Source organism: Schistocerca gregaria, chromosome 4 (assembly GCF_023897955.1).
Source record: "Schistocerca gregaria isolate iqSchGreg1 chromosome 4, iqSchGreg1.2, whole genome shotgun sequence".
NCBI classification, from domain to species: domain Eukaryota; kingdom Metazoa; phylum Arthropoda; class Insecta; order Orthoptera; family Acrididae; genus Schistocerca; species Schistocerca gregaria.
The window spans coordinates 273,343,347-273,363,110 of NC_064923.1; the positions used below are offsets into that span (position 1 = coordinate 273,343,347).

The 19,764-nt window shown below is 39.6% G+C and overlaps 1 protein-coding gene across 3 annotated transcripts; it reads left to right on the forward strand.

Moving 5' to 3' along the window:
- The first annotated feature begins 48 nt into the window (after positions 1–48).
- Positions 49–16,725, forward strand: LOC126365999 (PRADC1-like protein). 3 transcript variants are annotated; one of them, XM_050008825.1, is made up of 5 exons: positions 49–462; positions 590–720; positions 10,054–10,169; positions 14,709–14,876; positions 16,461–16,725. In XM_050008825.1, the coding sequence occupies exons 1-5, from the start codon at positions 369–371 to the stop codon at positions 16,579–16,581; spliced, it is 630 nt and encodes a 209-aa protein (XP_049864782.1). In that variant the 5' UTR covers positions 49–368; the 3' UTR covers positions 16,582–16,725. The 3 variants fall into 3 exon arrangements, with proteins under 3 accessions (XP_049864782.1, XP_049864783.1, XP_049864784.1); XM_050008826.1 differs by lacking the exon at positions 590–720 and adding an exon at positions 1,409–1,532 and having other exon boundaries at positions 50–322; XM_050008827.1 differs by lacking the exon at positions 590–720 and adding an exon at positions 1,409–1,532 and having other exon boundaries at positions 375–462.
- Positions 16,726–19,764: the final 3,039 nt, after the last annotated feature.

Here is a 19,764-nt window from a genome sequence, read left to right on the forward strand (position 1 = left end):
AATTGATTTTTCAATAAGACAATGACCTTCGCAGTTTCTCTCAGTTTCGCAGGTGCGCTCAGTGTGCTATCTTCTGCAAAGAAATTGTGAGGTGAAAGCAATGTGAAGGTTTAAAAACATGAAATGGAAAAATATCAGGGGACATGTGATAAAATGAATTTTCTTTCTTGCTACACAATTTCATAAGTGTCAAGAATTGCACCCCAAAACTAATTTCACACGATTTTTCCTTGCCATTGGCATTATCGATGACGTGTATTTTAACTGTGAGAAAGGGCTAAGGTTAAGGGATGCGTGTCTTAACGCGTAATTAAGTTTGTCAGTGAGTATCATTTGCGGCAGATATACAGTGAAATAGTGTACCGCGTATGATGCTCCGGAACATTATTTCACAGCATTCTGTGTTGTTTTTTGCGTTAACTGTGCTGTGGCCAGGATGTTTACCAAGTGTTGACTTCTTCGGTGAGCAACAAATTTGAATGTTTACGAATTGGGTTATCAGACTGCAGTAGGAAATATTTAGTTGTGTTACACCATTATTTGCAAATAGGTGTTTTGGTTGTCTGATGGCATTGGAATTATTTTCCAGTTGAAAGTACGGGTCCTCTCCTCGAAAATCTCGATAATTTTGACTTTGACATTTTCTTTGAAGTTATTGAACCAGAGGAATTGGCTTATACATACAAAATACGCCCAGCGAAAGATTTTGGCACCCCACTGGTAAGCAGTAAATTTTGTCGCCGGCGTAAAAGCCAAATATCTTCAGACAGAAGCAAAGTAGAATGAGAATGCACCTTTTCTTTCATGATTTCATTTACATATTTACATTTGGTTCCTTTCTGTTATATCTTAGGAAATGTTTTGATAAATTTCTCCAAGGAACACATCAAATTTCGGATCATAATTTTTTTTATTAAAAAATTGTTATTGACATTTAAACCAAAACCTGTCCAAATCCTATTCGATTATTGACAATCGCGCACTGAAATTAGCATTTATATGTTTAATATTAGTTGTATTAAATTTTTAAGCTCAAGTCATCAGAACAATCATAATTAAATGTACCATATAGAATCTCAACAGCCATTAACACATGTTAAATCATAAATCATGTGAAACACATGCAGGAACTTACAGAATACCATCTGCCAACTTGTTAAATTACAGTCCAATTCAAACAGTATAATTCTTTTTTGATATGAATTCAGTGAGTGCTGAAAGAACTTGCACGTAGTTCTCAATGACAAATGGCAATGTTTCTTGGGGACAGTGTGGCAATGAACTCAACTGCCCAAAAATTGTTTCCCTCAGCTTTATAGTTGCTGTGAACATTTTCCTTATGTTTGTAAAACTATATTCTTCAGGTTATTATAACAATTAGAGTATTGTATAATGCCTATTTCTTCAGGAACATTGTGGAAACTCAGCTGCAGGCTTGGCGCATATGTTTTTACCTTCATCACTTATGCTCAACTATTGTATTCAAGGCAAGAGTCATGATTTTGATACCATTTGAACTACACAAAGATCAGGTAGAATATTTTAATTGTAGGATAATGTACACAAGTGATTTATAGTACATGTTTAATGACTGTTAGCCATTTTGAATACTTTTATCACATAAATAAAATGTATGTCATTACACCTTTCAAATAGTAATTCATACTAGCAGCACACTTTGCTGCAGAGTGAAAATTTCATTGTGGGAATACAATATCCTTTCTTTCAGGACTGCTGGTCTTGCTAGTTTTGTAGTAGACTTTCTGGAAAGTTTGGAAGGTAGGGGATGACATACTGGTGGAAGTAAATCTGTAAGGATGGGTCATGACTCGTACTTGGGTAACTCAGTTGGTAGAGTGCTTGCTTGTGAAAGGAAAAGATCCTGAGCACAAGTCCGGCTTGTCACACAATTCTAATCAGCCAGGAAGTTTAGATACAGATCTAGCTTGAAGGAGGATGTGGGAAATTACTACCCAATCTACTTTTCTCCTGTGTTTTCATAAGTGTTCCAAAAAGTTGTTGCTAAACAGGTTGCCGTACAAAATTTCATCCAAAAGTTAAATGTAATTGCAAAAAGATCAGTGTGGTTCACATAAAAACAAAACAACTATGTAAGTGGTTAATGGCTTTGTGGAAAACAATGGCTGCGCTTAAAAAAATTAAAAAAAGTGGCAGTTTTCTGTGGACTTGTGAAAGGCATTTGATGGTGTGAACCAGTCTCCACAACACTGTAAACTAGATACTATGGAAAGTGTTTTAGAGCAAATCAGCTGATATTTGTCAAACAGAAAGCATTGGATTGATGTAGTCTCAAATAACGGATATCATTTCTCACAAAAGTATTTCATCAGGTGCCCCACAAGGTTCCATTCTGGATCCAGTTGTTTTCCTCTCCTGTGTTAGTAACTTGCTTGCAAATTCTCTTGCAACACTATTCATAGATGGTACCATGGTGTTGATTGAAGTAGAACGTGTGGAGCAATTACCACCAAACTTCATAAATACTTTAAATAATTTAGACATGGTTTTCATTTAAATGACTTAAAATTAAACTTTGAAGAAATCCAAATTGTGCTGTTTAGGACTAAATAATCACCAACAAAGAAGCTTCAAATTATTCATAAAATCAGGAGGTGTAGGAAACAGACCACAACAAATTCCTTGGATATGTCTAGATAAAAATCTGTCCTGAGGCACTTACAAACTATTTGCCAAATGAACTAAGTAGTTTAGTGTGTGCAATCCCTGTGTTGTTTGTATTGAACAAACATGAGAACGAGAAAGATTGTGTACCATTTATTTTTTAAATCAGTTTTAAGATACAGATTTATTTTGGGGAGAAAAGTAACATGTCAAAACTACTAATTATACAGAAAAAACAATTAGAAATGCGTGGGCTTTAAGATTTTCCAAGCGTAGGGAGATTTAGAATATTTCTCATCTGTGTGGCATCATCCAGAAGGTGTGTTATTTTGACAAGCCAACTTTTGGCATATTCAGTCTTCCTTGGTGACTGACAGACTTCTGCTGGCTACTACTTTTATATCCGTCATGCTGCCTGTGGCCCCTAGCTGGCTGCTGTGGGTGCAGAACTGGTGCAATGCTAGGGGAAACACCGCCAGGACTCAATTTGCTGCCCCCATTTCCCCTACCGCTGGATGCAGGTCTCTGCTGGTTTGGCAACAGTACATCCTTGTCTTCTTCAGTTGCCTTGACAGGAGTGGATTTCCACAAAGATTGCCACTGTGCTTTGACCATGCTGAAGGCTGGGACCCAGGCTATGTTTAATTGAAAACTGCTGTCTTTGTGTATAAGTTCCTTGTGCTGCCAGATCTCTGCAGCCTCTTTCAGAGTGCAGTCCAGATGTTGTAATCCTTACCATGTCCCTGGGTGATGGAGTGCTCTGCCGCAGCAGACTTTGTCAACTGTTTGTTGTCTGTGTCACTTTTATACTCACTAGATCTCCTCTGTAATGTCCTGTTAGTCTGGCCTACATACACTTTTGTACTGTCAAGAAATGCAGTAGAATCCTGGTTTCTGGAGACTTAGGTCATTCTTTACTGATCCCAGGAAGGCTTGCATCTTGGATGCAGGGTGGAATGTGCACTTGACAGTATGTTTTTGTAGTATTCTTCAGATTTTTGCTGATTTGTTCCTGACATATGGGATAATCACTATTGCAACAGGTTTCTCATCATCCACAGCAGGCTGTGGCCTTGGCTTCTTGGGTCTTATGGCATATTGTACCTGGAAGTTACAACATAAGCATAATGTCAAGTGTGTGTCCTGCTCACCAGCCAATACAAAGCCTTGTTGGGATCAGCTAAGGATGACCTAGGACCGCAGAGGCAGATAATATACCACATTTCTTGAAAATGCAGTAAATGAATGTAGGCCATATAGTACTAGGAACAGAAAGTTGGCTGAAACCAGACGTAAACAGTAATGAAATCCTAAACTCTGATTGGAATGTATACCGCAGAGATAGGCTGGACAGTGAAGGGGGAGGCGTGTTTATAGCGATAAGAAGTGCAATAGTATCGAAGGAAATTGACGGAGATTCGAATTGTGAAATGATTTGGGTGAAGGTCACGGTTAAAGCAGGCTCAGACATGGTAATTGGATGTCTCTATAGGCCCCCGGGCTCAGCAGCTGTTGTGGCTCAGCACCTGAAGAATAATTTGGAAAATATTTCGAGTAGATTTCCCCACCATGTTATAGTTCTGGGTGGAGATTTTAATTTGCCGGATATAGACTGGGAGACTCAAACGTTCATAACGGGTGGCAGGGACAAAGAATCCAGTGAAATATTTTTAAGTGCTTTATCTGAAAACTACCTTGAGCAGTTAAACAGAAAACCGACTCGTGGCGATAATATATTAGACCTTCTGGTGACAAACAGACCCGAACTATTTGAATCAGTTAATGCAGAACAGGGAATCAGCGATCATAAAGCGGTTACTGCGTCGATGATTTCAGCCGTAAATAGAAATATTAAAAAAGGTAGGAAGATTTTTCTGTTTAGCAAAAGTGACAAAAAGCAGATTACAGAGTACCTGACGGCTCAACACAAAAGTTTTGTCTCAAGTGCAGATAGTGTTGAGGATCAGTGGACAAAGTTCAAAACCATGGTACAATATGCGTTAGATGAGTATGTGCCAAGCAAGATCGTAAGAGATGGAAAAGAGCCACCGTGGTACAACAACCGAGTTAGAAAACTGCTGCGGAAGCAAAGGGAACTTCACAGCAAACATAAACATAGCCAAAGCCTTGCAGACAAACAAAAATTACGCGAAGCGAAATGTAGTGTGAGGAGGGCTATGCGAGAGGCTTTCAATGAATTCGAAAGTAACGTTCTATGTACTGACTTGGCAGAAAATCCTAAGAAATTTTGGTCCTATGTCAAAGCGGTAGGTGGATCAAAACAAAATGTCCAGACACTCTGTGACCAAAATGGTACTGAAACAGAGGATGACAGACTAAAGGCCGAAATACTAAATGTCTTCTTCCAAAGCTGTTTCACAGAGGAAGACTGCACTGTGCTTCCTTCTCTAGATTGTCGCACAGTTGACAAAATGGTAGATATCGAAGTAGACGACAGAGGGATAGAGAAACAATTAAAATCGCTCAAAAGAGGAAAGGCCGCTGGTCCTGATGGGATACCAGTTCGATTTTACACAGAGTACGCGAAGGAACTTGCCCCCCTTCTTGCAGCGGTGTACCGTAGGTCTCTAGAAGAGAGAAGCGTTCCAAAGGATTGGAAAAGGGCACAGGTCATCCCTGTTCTCAAGAAGGGACGTCGAACAGATGTGCAGAACTATAGACCTATATCTCTAACGTCGATCAGTTGTAGAATTTTGGAACACGTATTATGTTCGAGTATAATGTCTTTTCTGGAGACTAGAAATCTACTCTGTAGGAATCAGCATGGGTTTCGAAAAAGACGATCGTGTGAAACCCCTGCTCGCGCTATTCGTCCACGAGACTCAGAGGGCCTTAGACACGGGTTCACAGGTAGATGCCGTGTTTCTTGACTTCCGCAAGGCGTTTGACACAGTTCCCCATAGTCGTTTAATGAACAAAGTAAGAGCATACGGACTATCAGATCAATTGTGTGATTGGATTGAGGAGTTCCTAGATAACAGAACGCAGCACGTCATTCTCAATGGAGAGAAGTCTTCCGAAGTAAGAGTGATTTCAGGTGTGCCGCAGGGGAGTGTCATAGGACCGTTGCTATTCACAATATACATAAATGACCTGGTGGATGACATCGGAAGTTCACTGAGGCTTTTTGCAGATGATGCTGTGGTGTATCGAGAGGTTGCAACAATGGAAAATTGTACTGAAATGCAGGAGGATCTGCAGCGAATTGACACATGGTGCACGGAATGGCAATTGAATCTCAATGTAGCGAAGTGTAATGTGATGCGAATACATAGAAAGATAGGTCCCTTATCATTTAGCTACAAAATAGCAGGTCAGCAACTGGAAGCAGTTAATTCCATAAATTATCTGGGAGTACGCATTAGGAGTGATTTAAAATGGAATGATCATATAAAGTTGATCGTCGGTAAAGCAGATGCCAGACTGAGATTCATTGGAAGAATCCTAAGGAAATGCAATCCGACAACAAAGGAAGTAGGTTACAGTACGCTTGTTCGCCCAATGCTTGAATACTGCTCAGCAGTGTGGGATCCGCACCAGGTAGGGTTGATAGAAGAGATAGAGAAGATCCAACGGAGAGCAGCGCGCTTCGTTAGAGGATCATTTAGTAATTGCGAAAGCGTTACGGAGATGATAGATAAACTCCAGTGGAAGACTCTGCAGGAGAGACGCTCAGTAGCTCGGTACGGGCTTTTGTTGAAGTTTCGAGAACATACCTTCACCGAAGAGTCAAGCAGTATATTGCTCCCTCCTACGTATATCTCGCAAAGAGACCATGAGGATAAAATCAGAGAGATTAGAGCCCACACAGAAGCATACCGACAATCCTTCTTTCCACGTACAATACTGGAATAGAAGGGAGAACCGATAGAGGTACTCAGGGTACCCTCCGCCACACACCGTCAGGTGGCTTGCGGAGTACGTATGTAGATGTAGGCCAGACTGTCCGAATGGTACAGGGGAGATGCATTGATCATAAATGCCACCCAGACAGCCCACAAAGTCCACTGTGGCGGGGCACGGTATCTCCCAAGGACATGTGATGAATTACTATGGCAGCAAGTTGTTGCAACAGTCTTATCACCTTCTGGGACTGCATTGGTAAAAGAGTCTGCAGAGATTCAACTACATGAGAAACTTATAAATAAAGACAACCATTGTCTAGGCAAGACAAGACGTGTGTCTTAACCTTAAATGTGGTCAAGCACAGTAGGAGTCCACTTGGAAATCCACTCCTGTGATGGCAACTAAAGAAGATGAGGATGAGGACATATTGTTGCCACACCAACAGAAACCTGCATCTGATGGTGGTAGATTTAAAGGTGGCACCCAACAGAAGTGAGTCAGCCATCACGAACCTCTGAAGATGACAAGATGTCAGCTTTTCGAAATATTGTACCGTTGAATTTGGCTGACACAGCTCCCTCACCTCACTCCATTTTTTTTATTTTTGTACAACTGTTTTACCTATCTTCTCCTCCCACCCCCCACCTCCCACCCCTCTCTCTCTCTCTCTCTCTCTCTCTCTCTCTCTCTCTCTCTCTCTCTCTCTCTCTCTCTCTCTCATATTTGATGGTATGTAGTGTGTTTCCAGAATTTCAGTAATCAAGTAATCATCATATAGATGAGTGAAGTTGTTCGTAACTTATAATGCTGATATTTATATTAAGAATATGAATGGAGATTATTTTATGCAGACTGTCTTGTAAACACATTACACACTTACACTAACATTTTTAATGGTTTCCAGTAATTGTAAATGTGCTTTGCAACAGTATAAGGTCAGGGATTGTTCCCTTACCCCGTACATGTTCATTTCAGCCTCCAGATAGATTCCCTTGATGCTTCTTCTTGATACGTCATTTCAGATGCAAATCTTTGTTCCATCTTGTGCTATTATTAATCTGAGAGGTCGACAGGAGCGTCCGATCCAACGCGTCAGTTTTGACCCGTGACGTAAGGGTGTTGTGGTGTGATGGCGTGGAGTTTGGTATGTGCGTGTGGCATGTTTCTAGATGTCGTTGTGTTGTGGTTTGTTGTGCCCTCTGGTGGTATGTTCAGGGTTTTTGTTTGTGTGGTGTAATGGGCTCATTTTGCTCTGGTGTGAGTGAGAGGAGTGTGCTTGATTGGTTTTCTTTTTGCCTTGAAGTGTGTTCTGAGTTCATTAAGTACAGGGATAAGCCGGGGAGGGGGGGGGGGGGGGGGGAGGCTGTTAAATCAGATCTTGGGAGAGGGATGAGGTGCTCTTCCAACCTTCAGTCTCATTTAGATGAGTACTGTTGGCAGAAGAGTGTCCCTGAGGACTATTGTGTTTTTCGGGTTTTTTTAAGGGCTGTTAATAAAATGTATAGGCCAAATGTGGTTGGTTAGGGTGGTTTGGGTAGGTAGGTGGGTGGATGGCTGTGGCTCAGGGTGGGGTGGGTGGTTTCTTTCGTGTTAGTGTTTGTGAGGGGAGGGGGGGGGGGGGGAGAGTGTGTTGGTTTGTGTTTTAGTTGTGAAGGACCTATTTTGTTGAAGTTTTTGTTGAGCTGTAGTGCATGATTGAGATTTTTTTCATGTTGCACTTGGTTTTTGTGTATGGTTTTTTTTATTTTCTATTTTGGGGTGAGGGGGGAGGTTGGGTTGGTCGGTGGAGGGGGGGGGGGTTGAGGTGTGGGTGGGTCAGGTCTTTCTTTTGGTTGAGTATTTTTTCATTGGTTTGTGTGTGTGTGTTTGTGGTGGTCAACCTAGTTTGCAGCGCTGGAACTTTTTTGTGCTAAGTTTTTATTTTTTTGTTTTTAGTATCTGTGTTGGGGCCAAGGGAAGTGTTTTATTGAAATGTGTGGCTGTGAATGTGGGTATTGGTATTGGGAGATGTATTTGAGCTACATAGATCAAGGGAAGTGTTTGATCCTAATTTATGGGATCGGGAGCTGTTGTTCAGCTATATAGGTCAAGCGAAGTGTTCGATCTCAACGTGTGGCTGGTAATGTTGGTATTGGTATCAGGAGATGTTTTTGAGCTACATAGGTCAAAGGAAGTGTTTGATCCTAATTTACGGGATCGGGAGTTGCTGTTGAGCTATGTAGGTCAGGGGAAGTGCTCGATCCCAATTTATGGGATCGGGAGCTGCTGTTGAGCTATATAAGTGGAGGGAAGTGTTCGGTTCCAGATGATATTGTTTTTAGTGGTATTTGGGGAGTTTTCTGATGTCTTTTTTTTTTGTCATTTTGCGTGGTTTTGTATGGGGGTGGGTGTCTAAATTTGTTTATATTTAGTTTTTCCCCACCAAAAAAAAAACCATTTCCCACGCTTGTCCTGTTAGTGTCATTAGGCTTTTTGTGGAACATGTGTGTGTTTATTTTTCGATGTATTTTCGTCTTCATAATGTGTACATAACGATTTTATATGTGCCATATTGGAATCGTGGTGACATCGTGGGTCAAAGCAGACATGCGGGATCAGACGCTTCCGTATTTCCAATCTGAGAAGTGGAATTACCAGTGCAGCTTAAGAATGTGGTTTGGTACTCAACATTAAGTTTAACTGGCAGTGTGGTTTCATGTAGGTTCTGTAGTAATGCAAATGTGTTACAGTGGTCAGAGATGGTTTTATAATAAGCTTTGTGCTATGTATAAACTTTTCCTTTTACATTTATCCTTCAACATTTAATTGAATACCAATTAGGACATCATTACAAAAACAGTCTGTGTCACTGTGGTTATATGTGAAAATTGAAAACACAATTGACCAGGCTTGTTTTAACAAATCCCAAAACTCTCATCTTTAAATTTGAAAATCTGTTTCTGAAATACTTGAAATTAATAATCTTCGAGGCAGACCAAATGTGGACTCTTTCACAGTTTGATATTGTCACTTGTTTTGCGGCCGGCTGCTGTGGCCAAGCGGTTCGAGGCGTTTCAGTCTGGAACTGCACTGCTGCTTCGGTCGCAGTTTCGAATCGTGCCTCAGGCATGGATGTGTGTGAAGTCCTTAGGTTACTTAGGTTTAAGTAGTTTGAAGTCTGGAGGACTGATGGCCTCAGATGTTAAGACCCATAGTGCTTAGGGCCATTTTGAACATGATTTGCACCTGGAACAATTGAGTAATGTCAGCAAAAATCAAAATGTGTAGAGCATCTGTGCTGTGCCACTATGTAAACATTTTCCCCTCAACTCTGCATTATCTGTTCTTGACGTTCCAGCAAGTTAGCTTAAACAATTGCTTGTTTTATGTTTATTTAGACATTTTTTTTCTGGTCACTTAATGTTGTTAGTTTAATAATAGTTTATTGCTCATCACATTTCATATCCTTTTTGCTGCTGTCAACATATAGTAAATAGTGTTAACAGTTGAAGTGTTTGCTCTTCATGTTGCCATCACATCTGATTTATGTGATTATTGTTTCAGAATGAATCCTTTGCTGGCCAGGGGGTGGACCTGGTTCTTGTTTATCCAGCTACTGGTTGCGGCTGGCCATCAAACGCTGAAGAAATAGAAGGAAATGTGGCTTTGGTGGAAAGAGGGTAGGAAATAAGTAGTCAAATGATAATAGAATCTGCATTTTTATAAAATGATTGTATTTATCCATGTTAACAGATTAAAACTTCATCATAAATATATAGTGGTAAATTGTAATGAGTTCTGAAGCCACAGTACTATAAACTAACTAATTCTCTCCCTGCCCCTCCTGCCCTTAACTTTAGTATTCAGTTTTACTCTTTTTAAAAAGAATAGAAACTTTATTGGCTTTCAGTATACTTCACAGAGAATTGGCTTTGTAGTGCATCCAATACATTAAAAATGCAGTAATGATTATTTTGCATAAATATGTATCTACAAAACAAGTAGATACATATGAAAGACTATGTACAATAGTGTCTTACATAATTGTGCTTTATCTTAAGTATGCATGTACAAAACAATGCAAATAATCTATCTGTGCTGGTGAAGTTCTGTCAAGCACATACAGACATAGTACTAATGTAGTTATCATCAAAAAAATCAATTATTGACAAAATTATTCAATTCGATAGATAAAAAAGCTACTCACCAAGCAACGGCAGAACATACACATAAAAAACGGTTGTAATTGGGAAGCTTTTGGAGCCAGTGGCTCCTTCTTCAAACAGAAGGGTTGAAAAGGAAGAAAGAGGGGTGAAGGAAAAGGACTGAAGAGATCTAGGAAAAGGTGTAGATTTCGGGAAAGTCACCCAGAACTGCAGGTCAGACTTCTTGTATGGGATGAGAAGGAAAGACTGATTGTAGGGGACTGCGTTGGACAAGATAAGAAAACCTGATAGCTTAAAGGTGGAAGGCAGGGTAATATGCAGACGTCATGCTTGAGTTAATAAGCTAAGTGTGTTGTATGCAACAGGAGGGAGATGGTGGAAAAATGTACAGGAAAGACAATGAAAGATGTAGAAAACTAAACCGGAGTGAAGCAAAGAGTAGTTACAGTGAAGAAATGCTGAGGTGGAAGAAATTAACATAAAGGGAGATGGGTGCAGAAGGAGCGTAGTGTCTGACAATAATATTGCGGAGACTGGGAGGGCAATAGAAAGCTGTTCTAGGTGTGTTGAGAAAAATTTCAGACAGAATGGATCTCATTTGTATGCATGATTTTAGGAAGTCATGGCCCTGTCGAATTAGTCGATTAACACATTCCAGACCAGGATGATACTGAGTCACCAATGGTGTGGTCCGGAGCGGTTTTTTGGAGGGATCAGCAGTACCAGGATTGGAAGTGATGACTCAGAAAATCTGCTTTTTAATTAGGCTTGTGGTGTAATTATGTGCAGTGAAGGCTGAGATAAGAATGGTGGTGTATCACTGTAAAGAGTCTGCATCCGAGCAAATATGTTTTCCTTGGATGCCAATGCTGTATGGGAGGGAATGTTTGACATGGAAAGGATAACGACTATCAAAAAGTCCTGTTGGTTGTTGGTAGGTTTAATGTGGACGGAAGTGTGTAGCTGGCCTTTGGTGAGGATGAGATCAACATCAAGGAAAGTGGCATGGGATTTGGAATAGGAGCATGTGAAAATTTAATTGGGAGAAGGTATTCAGAGATTCCTGGAATTTTAGCAGGTCAGCCTCAGCATGGGTCCATATGGTAAAGATGTCATCAATGTACCTAAACCAGACCAGAGGCTGAAGATTTACAGATCACAGGAAAGTGCCCTCCAAGCGATCCATGAAGAGGTTGGCATAGGAAGGAGCCATCCTGGTTCTCATGGCCATATCCATGATCTGTTTATATGTCTGCCCCTCAAAGGTAAAGTAGTTGTTGGTAAGTATAAAGTCGATTAAGGTGAGTAGGAAGGATGTCAGGTTTGGATTCAGGTGGGTGCTGACTGAGGAAATGTTCAGCAGCAGACAGACCATGTGTGTGGGGAATGTTGGTATAGACGGAGGGGGCACTAGTGGTGACAGTCAAAGTGTGTGGTGGGAGTGGGACAGGCACAGATTTTAGATGATCTAGGATATGGCTGGTATCTTTGATGTAGGAGGGGAGTCTTTGTACTATGGGTTGCAGGTGTTGATCAACTAAGATATATATACGTTTGGTGGGTGCTTTGAAGCCAACAACCATAGGATGGCCTGGGTGATAAGGTTTGTGGTTTTTCGGAAGAAGGTAAAAGGTGGAGGAGGGGGGGGGGGTGGTTTGATTGGGGTGAGAAGTTCTATGGATTCAAGCGTTAGTCTTTGTAAGGAATGTGAGGTTTTAATGTCAAACATTCCCTCCCATACAGCCTTGGCATCAGAGACAAACATATTTGTTCAGATGCAGACCCTTCACGGCAATACACCACCATTCTCACCTCAACCTTCACTGCACGTATTCACCCCACAAGCAGATTTCCCGAGACATCACATCCAATCCTGGTATTTCTGATCCCTCCAAAAAACAGCTTTGGACCACACCATTGGTGACTCAGTATTATCCTGATCACCTCGAAGGAAACGATCTATTGATATGTAATCAGCATGGTTTCAGAAAACATCGCTCTTTTGCAACGCAGCTAGCTCTTTATTTGCACGAAGTAATGGCCGCTATCGACAGGGGATCTCAAGTTGATTCTGTATTTCTAGATTTCCAGAAAGCTTTTGACACCGTTCCTCACAAGCGACTTCTAATCAAGCTGCGGGCCTATGGGGTATCGTCTCAGTTGTGCGACTGGATTCGTGATTTCCTGTCGGGAAGGTCGCAGTTTGTAATAATAGATGGCAAATCTTCGAGTAAAACTGAAGTGATATCAGGTGTTCCCCAGGGAAGCGTCCTGGGACCTCTGCTGTTCCTGATATATATAAATGACCTGGGTGACAATCTGAGCAGTTCTCTTAGGTTGTTCGCAGATGATGCTGTAATTTACTGTCTAGTAAGGTCATCCGAAGACCAGTATCAGTAGCAAAGCAATTTAGAAAAGATTGCTGTATGGTGTGGCAGGTGGCAGTTGACGCTAAATAACGAAAAGTGTGAGGTGATCCACATGAGTTCCAAAAGAAATCCGTTGGAATTCGATTACTCGATAAATAGTACAATTCTCAAGGCTGTCAATTCAACTAAGTACCTGGGTGTTAAAATTACAAACAACTTCAGTTGGAAAGACCACATAGATAATATTGTGAGGAAGGCGAGCCAAAGGTTGCGTTTCATTGGCAAGACACTTAGAAGATGCAACAAGTCCACTAAAGAGACAGCTTACACTACACTCGTTTGTCCTCTGTTAGAATATTGCTGCGTGGTGTGGGATCCTTACCAGGTGGGATTGACGGAGGACATCAAAAGGGTGCAAAAAAAAAGGCAGCTCGTTTTGTATTATCACGTAATAGGGGAGAGAGAGTGTCAGATATGATACGCGAATTGGGATGGAAGTCATTACAGCAAAGATGTTTTTCGTTGCGGCGAGATCTTTTTACGAAATTTCAGTCACCAACTTTCTCTTCTGAATGCGAAAATATTTTGTTGAGCCCAACCTACATAGGTAGGAATGACCATTAAAATAAAATACGAGAAATCAGAGCTTGAACAGAAAGGTTTAGGTGTTCGTTTTTCCCGCGCGCTGTTAGGGAGTGGAATAGTAGAGAGATAGTATGATTGTGGTTCGATGAACCCTCTGCCAAGCACTTAAATGTGAATTGTAGAGTAGTCATGTAGATGTAGATAGGAGTGGGGAAAGATGGACAGGTATATTGGCAGAGAGTGACAAGCAAAGTGACAGGAAGACAAGATTGCAGAGGAGATGATAGGACAGGGGAAAGATGGACAGGTATATTGGCAGAGAGTGACAAGCAAAGTGACAGGAAGACAAGATTGCAGAGGAGATGATAGGACAGAGGGGCTGGAAACTATTGGATAGAGTGTGGGGACAGTATGTTACCATAGGTTGAGACCAGGATAATTGTGGGAGTGGAGAACATGTTGTAAGGATAAGGATAACTCCCATCTGAACAGTTCAGAAAAGCTGAGTGTGGAGGGGAGGATCCAGATGAGCTAGGTAGGGAAGCAGCCATTTGAATCAAGCATTTTATATTCAGCTGAATGTTGTGCCACAGAGTAGTCTACTGTGTTCTTGGCCACAGACTGGTGGTGGACGTTCCTCCTGGTGGACAGTTGGTAAGTAATTATATCAGTATAAAAAGCTGTGCAATGATTGCAGCAGAGCTGGTAAATGACATGTCTGCTTTCACAGGGGGCTTGATCCCTCATGTGGAAGGATAAACCTGTGATAGGACTCGAGTAGGAAGTGCTGAGCAGGATTGGGCAGGTCTTGCACACCAGGGCAACAAAGTGACAAGATGAGAGTTTGGGCTGGACAAAAAGCGTGTCTGGATGGCCAAGGAGGTTAAGGCAACCATTTTAGGGAAGTAGAATCCTGGTCTGACACAAATTTTCAACCTTTACTGTTGATTTATTTCAGTATCTATAGGCAGCTGAAGTTCAGATTTCTCGTAATATAGTAACGAAAGAGATTCCAATTGATAACTAAATAGTCAGTAATTTTCTGTCCAAAGCAAGATTTGAAAGTATCTGAAGATAAAGTTTGTTTTATTTTCTTCAGGGAATGCTCTTTTTTGAGCAAAACTATAAAAGCAGAAGAGGCTGGTGCAACAGCAGTGATTATTGCTGATTATGATGAAGAGAATGATGGTGTTTTTATAGAAATGATTGATGACAAGACACATAGGGAAGCTCATATACCAGCTGCTTTCTTATTAGGAAAAAATGGGTGAGTAAACAAATAAAATTTTACTTAGGTTGTGGAAAAAGTGGAAACACAGGAAGCCTTCAATTTTGTTATTAAGGAGGAATAATGTTTTGTTTAATTTACAAAATGATTTTTCTCAGAATCAATGTGCTTAGGTCAAATAATATAAAAGATAGTTTTGTTAAATATTTTATGATGTCCAGTACTTTGTGTGTGAAAGAACGTGGGAGGAAATGTAAATTCATTTCAAAAACTTAGTTTAAAGTTGAGTCATGAGTCAGCCAGGGGAGACTTTTGTTCATGGAGTTTTAATTGTGGGTAATGTGGTTATGTGAATTTGCTCTTTATCACAGTGAGAGAAGCAAAATTAAGGAAGAAGTTAAAATACTGATGTCCATATACCTGCTGACAGAGTTTTTCATCTGTGGATAATAATAGAATTAACAGAATAACACATTTATGGTGTATTCAAGATGTCCTATTACACTTCTGGCACAGAATGTGGTATCATATCTAAAACTAGTCTCAAATATCCAACAGTCATCCTGCCTCAGAATTTGGTTTCTGTGAATTGTCGTGTTTAACTCAAACATGTGTTTGTAACTGATTAACATTGGTATAATCTAACAATGGGAATTCCATCTTGGAATATAACAGTGTAAGGAAAATACAGATTGCTACTTATCATAAAAACGACACGTGAAGTTCGAGACAGGCGCAGTTGAGACACTTACACATTAGCTTTTGGTCATAGCCTTCATCAGAAAAAGAAAAACATGAATGTTAATTCACACAACCAATGCACACATAACTGCCATCTCCAGCAGCTTGGACCTGAATATGACTATTATATGGAATGGAAGCAGCAGCCTTGATGAGGCACGGAAGGGAAAGGGATAGAGTGTCTGGGTGGGGGAGGAGAAGAGCAGTGTTATTTGGTGGAGCATGTATGGACTAGACTGTCAACAGATGTTCCATCAGGAGGCTGTGGGGTAAGGAGATTGGGGGGGGGGGGGGGGAGCAGCATCTGAATATGACTCCAGTGAATATGTATGACCCTGGCTCACCAGTAATAGTGTGTATTAGAAAATCTTAATGAAGAAACCCATAACTTTTGATGAGGAAAACAAAAGATGATTAGGAATATTATCACTTGTCCCTATCATAAGGTTGCACACGAAAGCAGATGTTCTATTTGGGTTACGACAATCTGTTGGAGTGAAAACTGGACGTATATTTCTAATCAGGTGACTAATGCTTTCAAACACGGTCCTGAATCATTGCTGGAGAATGATGTAATGGCCCATCAAGCAAAACCATGAATGATCTCTTTTTGAATTTGTCAGGTTGATGTTCTATAATGGTTTGTCAAATGAAAGTGCTATTGAGTAGATCACTAGATACTAAACCAACGGTGCAGTGATATATCACTCTTTTGTATTATATCTGTGTGATGATAAACAAAAGATTTGCAACTGTTTATGTGTAATATATTTACAAATATATGCACAATCAAACAGAGTACAATTTTTCTGTCTTTATAATTTGATTAAAGTTTGCTGTATGACCATCAAAAATTTACTTCTTGTTTGTTTTGTTTTCTAGGCATGTGATACGGAGGACACTTGAACGTCTGAACAGAAATTATGCTGTGATTAATATACCTGTTAATTTAACATTTATTCCATTACATGAAACAAATCAGCCTCCTTGGATAAGATGGTAGCTAAATAAATACTCAACAGCTGACCGAACTAGTCATCAAACTTCAGTCGAATAAAGTCAAGAAGACATTGTTGATATTAACTCCAATAAAATTATTTGTACATTGTTGTCTTTAATAAATATCTGACATTGTTTGCAAACATGATTTCCATTTTAAGACTTACACTTACATGGACTTGCTGTCTACGTCTAATGCTCAAACTTTTTTTTTTTTTTTTTTTTTTTTTTTTTTTTTTTTTTTTTTTTTTTTTTTTTTAGAGAGAGAGAGAGAGAGAAACGTATTAGCTGTAGCGGCAAAACTGTAGTAGTTAGAGATTAATGAAACAGGAGTCTAACATGTAACCCTTTTATTATTGGCAGACAGTAACGTGATACATTTGACAGACTTCATTAATGTTCAAAGAAGTGCTGATTGTATTATATTTTTCAGGCATGTGGCACATAGATTAACAAATTCAGTGAAAAAGTTCTTTATATATGTCTTGATTAGCTGTATGTGGTTAGTGGTCCCACTCTTACAAAGAAATAAAATCTTTCAGTTTTTTCTCTAGGTTACTGTCCAAAAACAATAATAGACTCAACAAGATCTACAATGAAACTCATGAATTTGAGAAAAGAAGTAGAAAAATACTCATTATAGGTTAGACTAAATTGTTTGCAGGAATCTGACATATTAAGGAGTGATTAAACTTGGTGGACGAGGTAGCCAGAATGTCACATGAAAATCAGTGAGTGTGAAGTTGTATCAGGATAAAGAAAATGGTTTGTGTAACTGTTTATGAAGTACCATGCTGTCATAACTTGTAAATTGTTCAGCTATTTCAGCTGCTGTTGATTGTTTTATTTAGAGTCATTAAACCAAGATAATCTTGGATCATTACCATTTTTTATCTTTTGAAAGGGTTGATGAACTATAAAATTTCTCTCTGAAGAAATTATTAATTAGGCATTTATTATGCATGTATAATTTACTTGGGTTTAATTCGTATGCTACAAAGTGAGGGCATTTTGCAATTAAATTAAACCATTTCAATGAATGTAAAATTCTGAGTCATCCAAAAAGTTCACATTTTATGCCACCAACATACCGTATTATGCAATACCTATTGCACGTGGTGTCTAGCCGTTGTCCTTATGTTCATGGTTTTCCATTGCTTATGCATGACTATATCTGGTACAACAGAAAGAAAGGGAAAAAAAAGGGAGAGGGAGGAAGAAACTGAAAAGTTTGTTGACATCGAGCAGTAAATTTTGCCACACTGTGACAGTTGAGAGACACTACTATCAACAGTCATTGAAGCTCTGCCACATAGCATTTCAGGTCACTAGGATGATTCTGATGCAAAGAAATAGCACATCCTCCATGCTTTGTAACAGTACTTAATATTGATTATGCACATTAGAATGACTCAATTAGTCAGATATTGAAATGATAATAAAAGAGCCACAAAGTTTCAATTAGTGGGTCCTTCTCTCCTCTAATGATATATCTGTGACTTTTTTCTCACTTTCGATTCATACTGGCAAAAGAATCTCTATATATCATTGTGTAATGGTTGGGTTTCAGCACAGATTTATAGCCTCTGCTGTAATTATCCTCACATTTAAGGAAGTTCTTTATTGTATTGGTACTGCTTTGTAGTGTTTTCATGTGCTGTGCAATTACAAGCTTCTTAATTATTTGTTTGGTGATCACCCAGCTGTACAGTTTCCTTCCATAATCTTAATTTTTTTTTTAGTAACAGCATTTACATTTTATGAGCTTATAAATTTATAACTTGCTTATTGTATTTGCTGTGCAATGTATTTCCTGGCAAAGCAGCCTGATTACCTGGCCAGGATGGCAGCATAGCCATGTTTACGTTTTAGAAACAGGGAGAGGAGGCTGTAGCGGTGTGTTGTTACAAATGGAACACTGGCACAAGCTGTGTGTCTGTACACAATGCCCTGCGTAGTCCAGAGTAAACGTTGGCCTGTACTCCTGTTTGACAATACTCTTCAGACCCTACCAGTTTGTGCTAGCATTTATTCTCAGTGTATGGCTGGAAGTAATCCCTCTGAATGTTTTACGTGAAAACTATTAAAAGCCTTTCAAATAAAACAAATATTAACAGTCTACTTATTTATTCTTCATGTCTACATTCTCAACAAAATCACCCTGGCAACAAACACATTTCTCCCAGTGAGACGAGTTTGTTGATACTGTCACTGTAGAATGCTTGACTTTGTTGATGGATCCACAACCTCAACTCTGTTTATACTGCATCATCATTATCAAAGTGAAGTCATAGTCATCTAAGTTATTCTTTAAGTTTTGTTGGAATGGATGAAAACTTGAGGGGACCAAGTTGGGAGGGTATGGAAGATGATTGATGACATTGATCTCAAGGCGTTTGATTGTTGTGGATGTTGTAGTGTTAACGTCTGGTCTGGCACTGTTATGCTGAAGGAAAGGGTGCTCTCTCTCTCTCTCTCTCTCTCTCACTCTCTCTCTCTCTCTCTCTCTCTCTCTCTCTCTCTCTCTCTCTCTGTGTGTGTGTGTGTGTGTGTGTGTGTGTGTGTGTGTGTGTGTGTGTGTGTGTGTGTGTGTGTGTAGGCATGAAGAATAAAGATGTAGATTATTAATAATGTTTGTTTTTATTTCACAAGTGTTAGGAGTTTACACAAAAAATCTAAGTTATTACTTTTCAGAGTGCCTTCGTAATTCGTATGATTCCAAGTTTCATCTAATTCTGATGACTCATACTTTTGCAAAAATCTAATGCAGTTTTGTATTTTTGGAAACTATGTCATGTCATTCATAATTATAATAACTCATTTATTTTAGCACTTTTAAAAACAAATTTCACAGATAGAACAATTTTTCTCACAAGGGGAGACTGGAAGCTGAGGACAAGGATTGTAGAATGGACTGAATAGTGGTGTGGTTTAAGGTAGCAACTATCTCAAACCAAAGCTATTCATACTGGTGCACTTTCAGGCATGGAGAGATCAGTCTCCAAAATCAAACTAGATCAGTTTTTATGTGAATCATTAAAACGGACATTATGCAACCAGTGGTGAGATAGTTGAGCATTCAGGGCATGAGACTGACATGCTTGCTGAATATGGTTCAATTCTTCATTTTTACTGGTGAAAAATGTGTTGGTGTGTATGGCCAAAAGTAACATATGAAAAACCAAAC

Excerpts from the sequence above, each read along its gene's own strand:
- LOC126365999 (XM_050008825.1), top strand. The coding sequence starts at position 369 with ATGATGCTCCGGAACATTATTTCACAGCATTCTGTGTTGTTTTTTGCG. Across the intron at positions 721-10,053 it reads AAGATTTTGGCACCCCACTG|AATGAATCCTTTGCTGGCCA; the intron begins GTAAGCAGTAAA and ends TTATTGTTTCAG. Across the intron at positions 10,170-14,708 it reads GTGGCTTTGGTGGAAAGAGG|GGAATGCTCTTTTTTGAGCA; the intron begins GTAGGAAATAAG and ends TATTTTCTTCAG.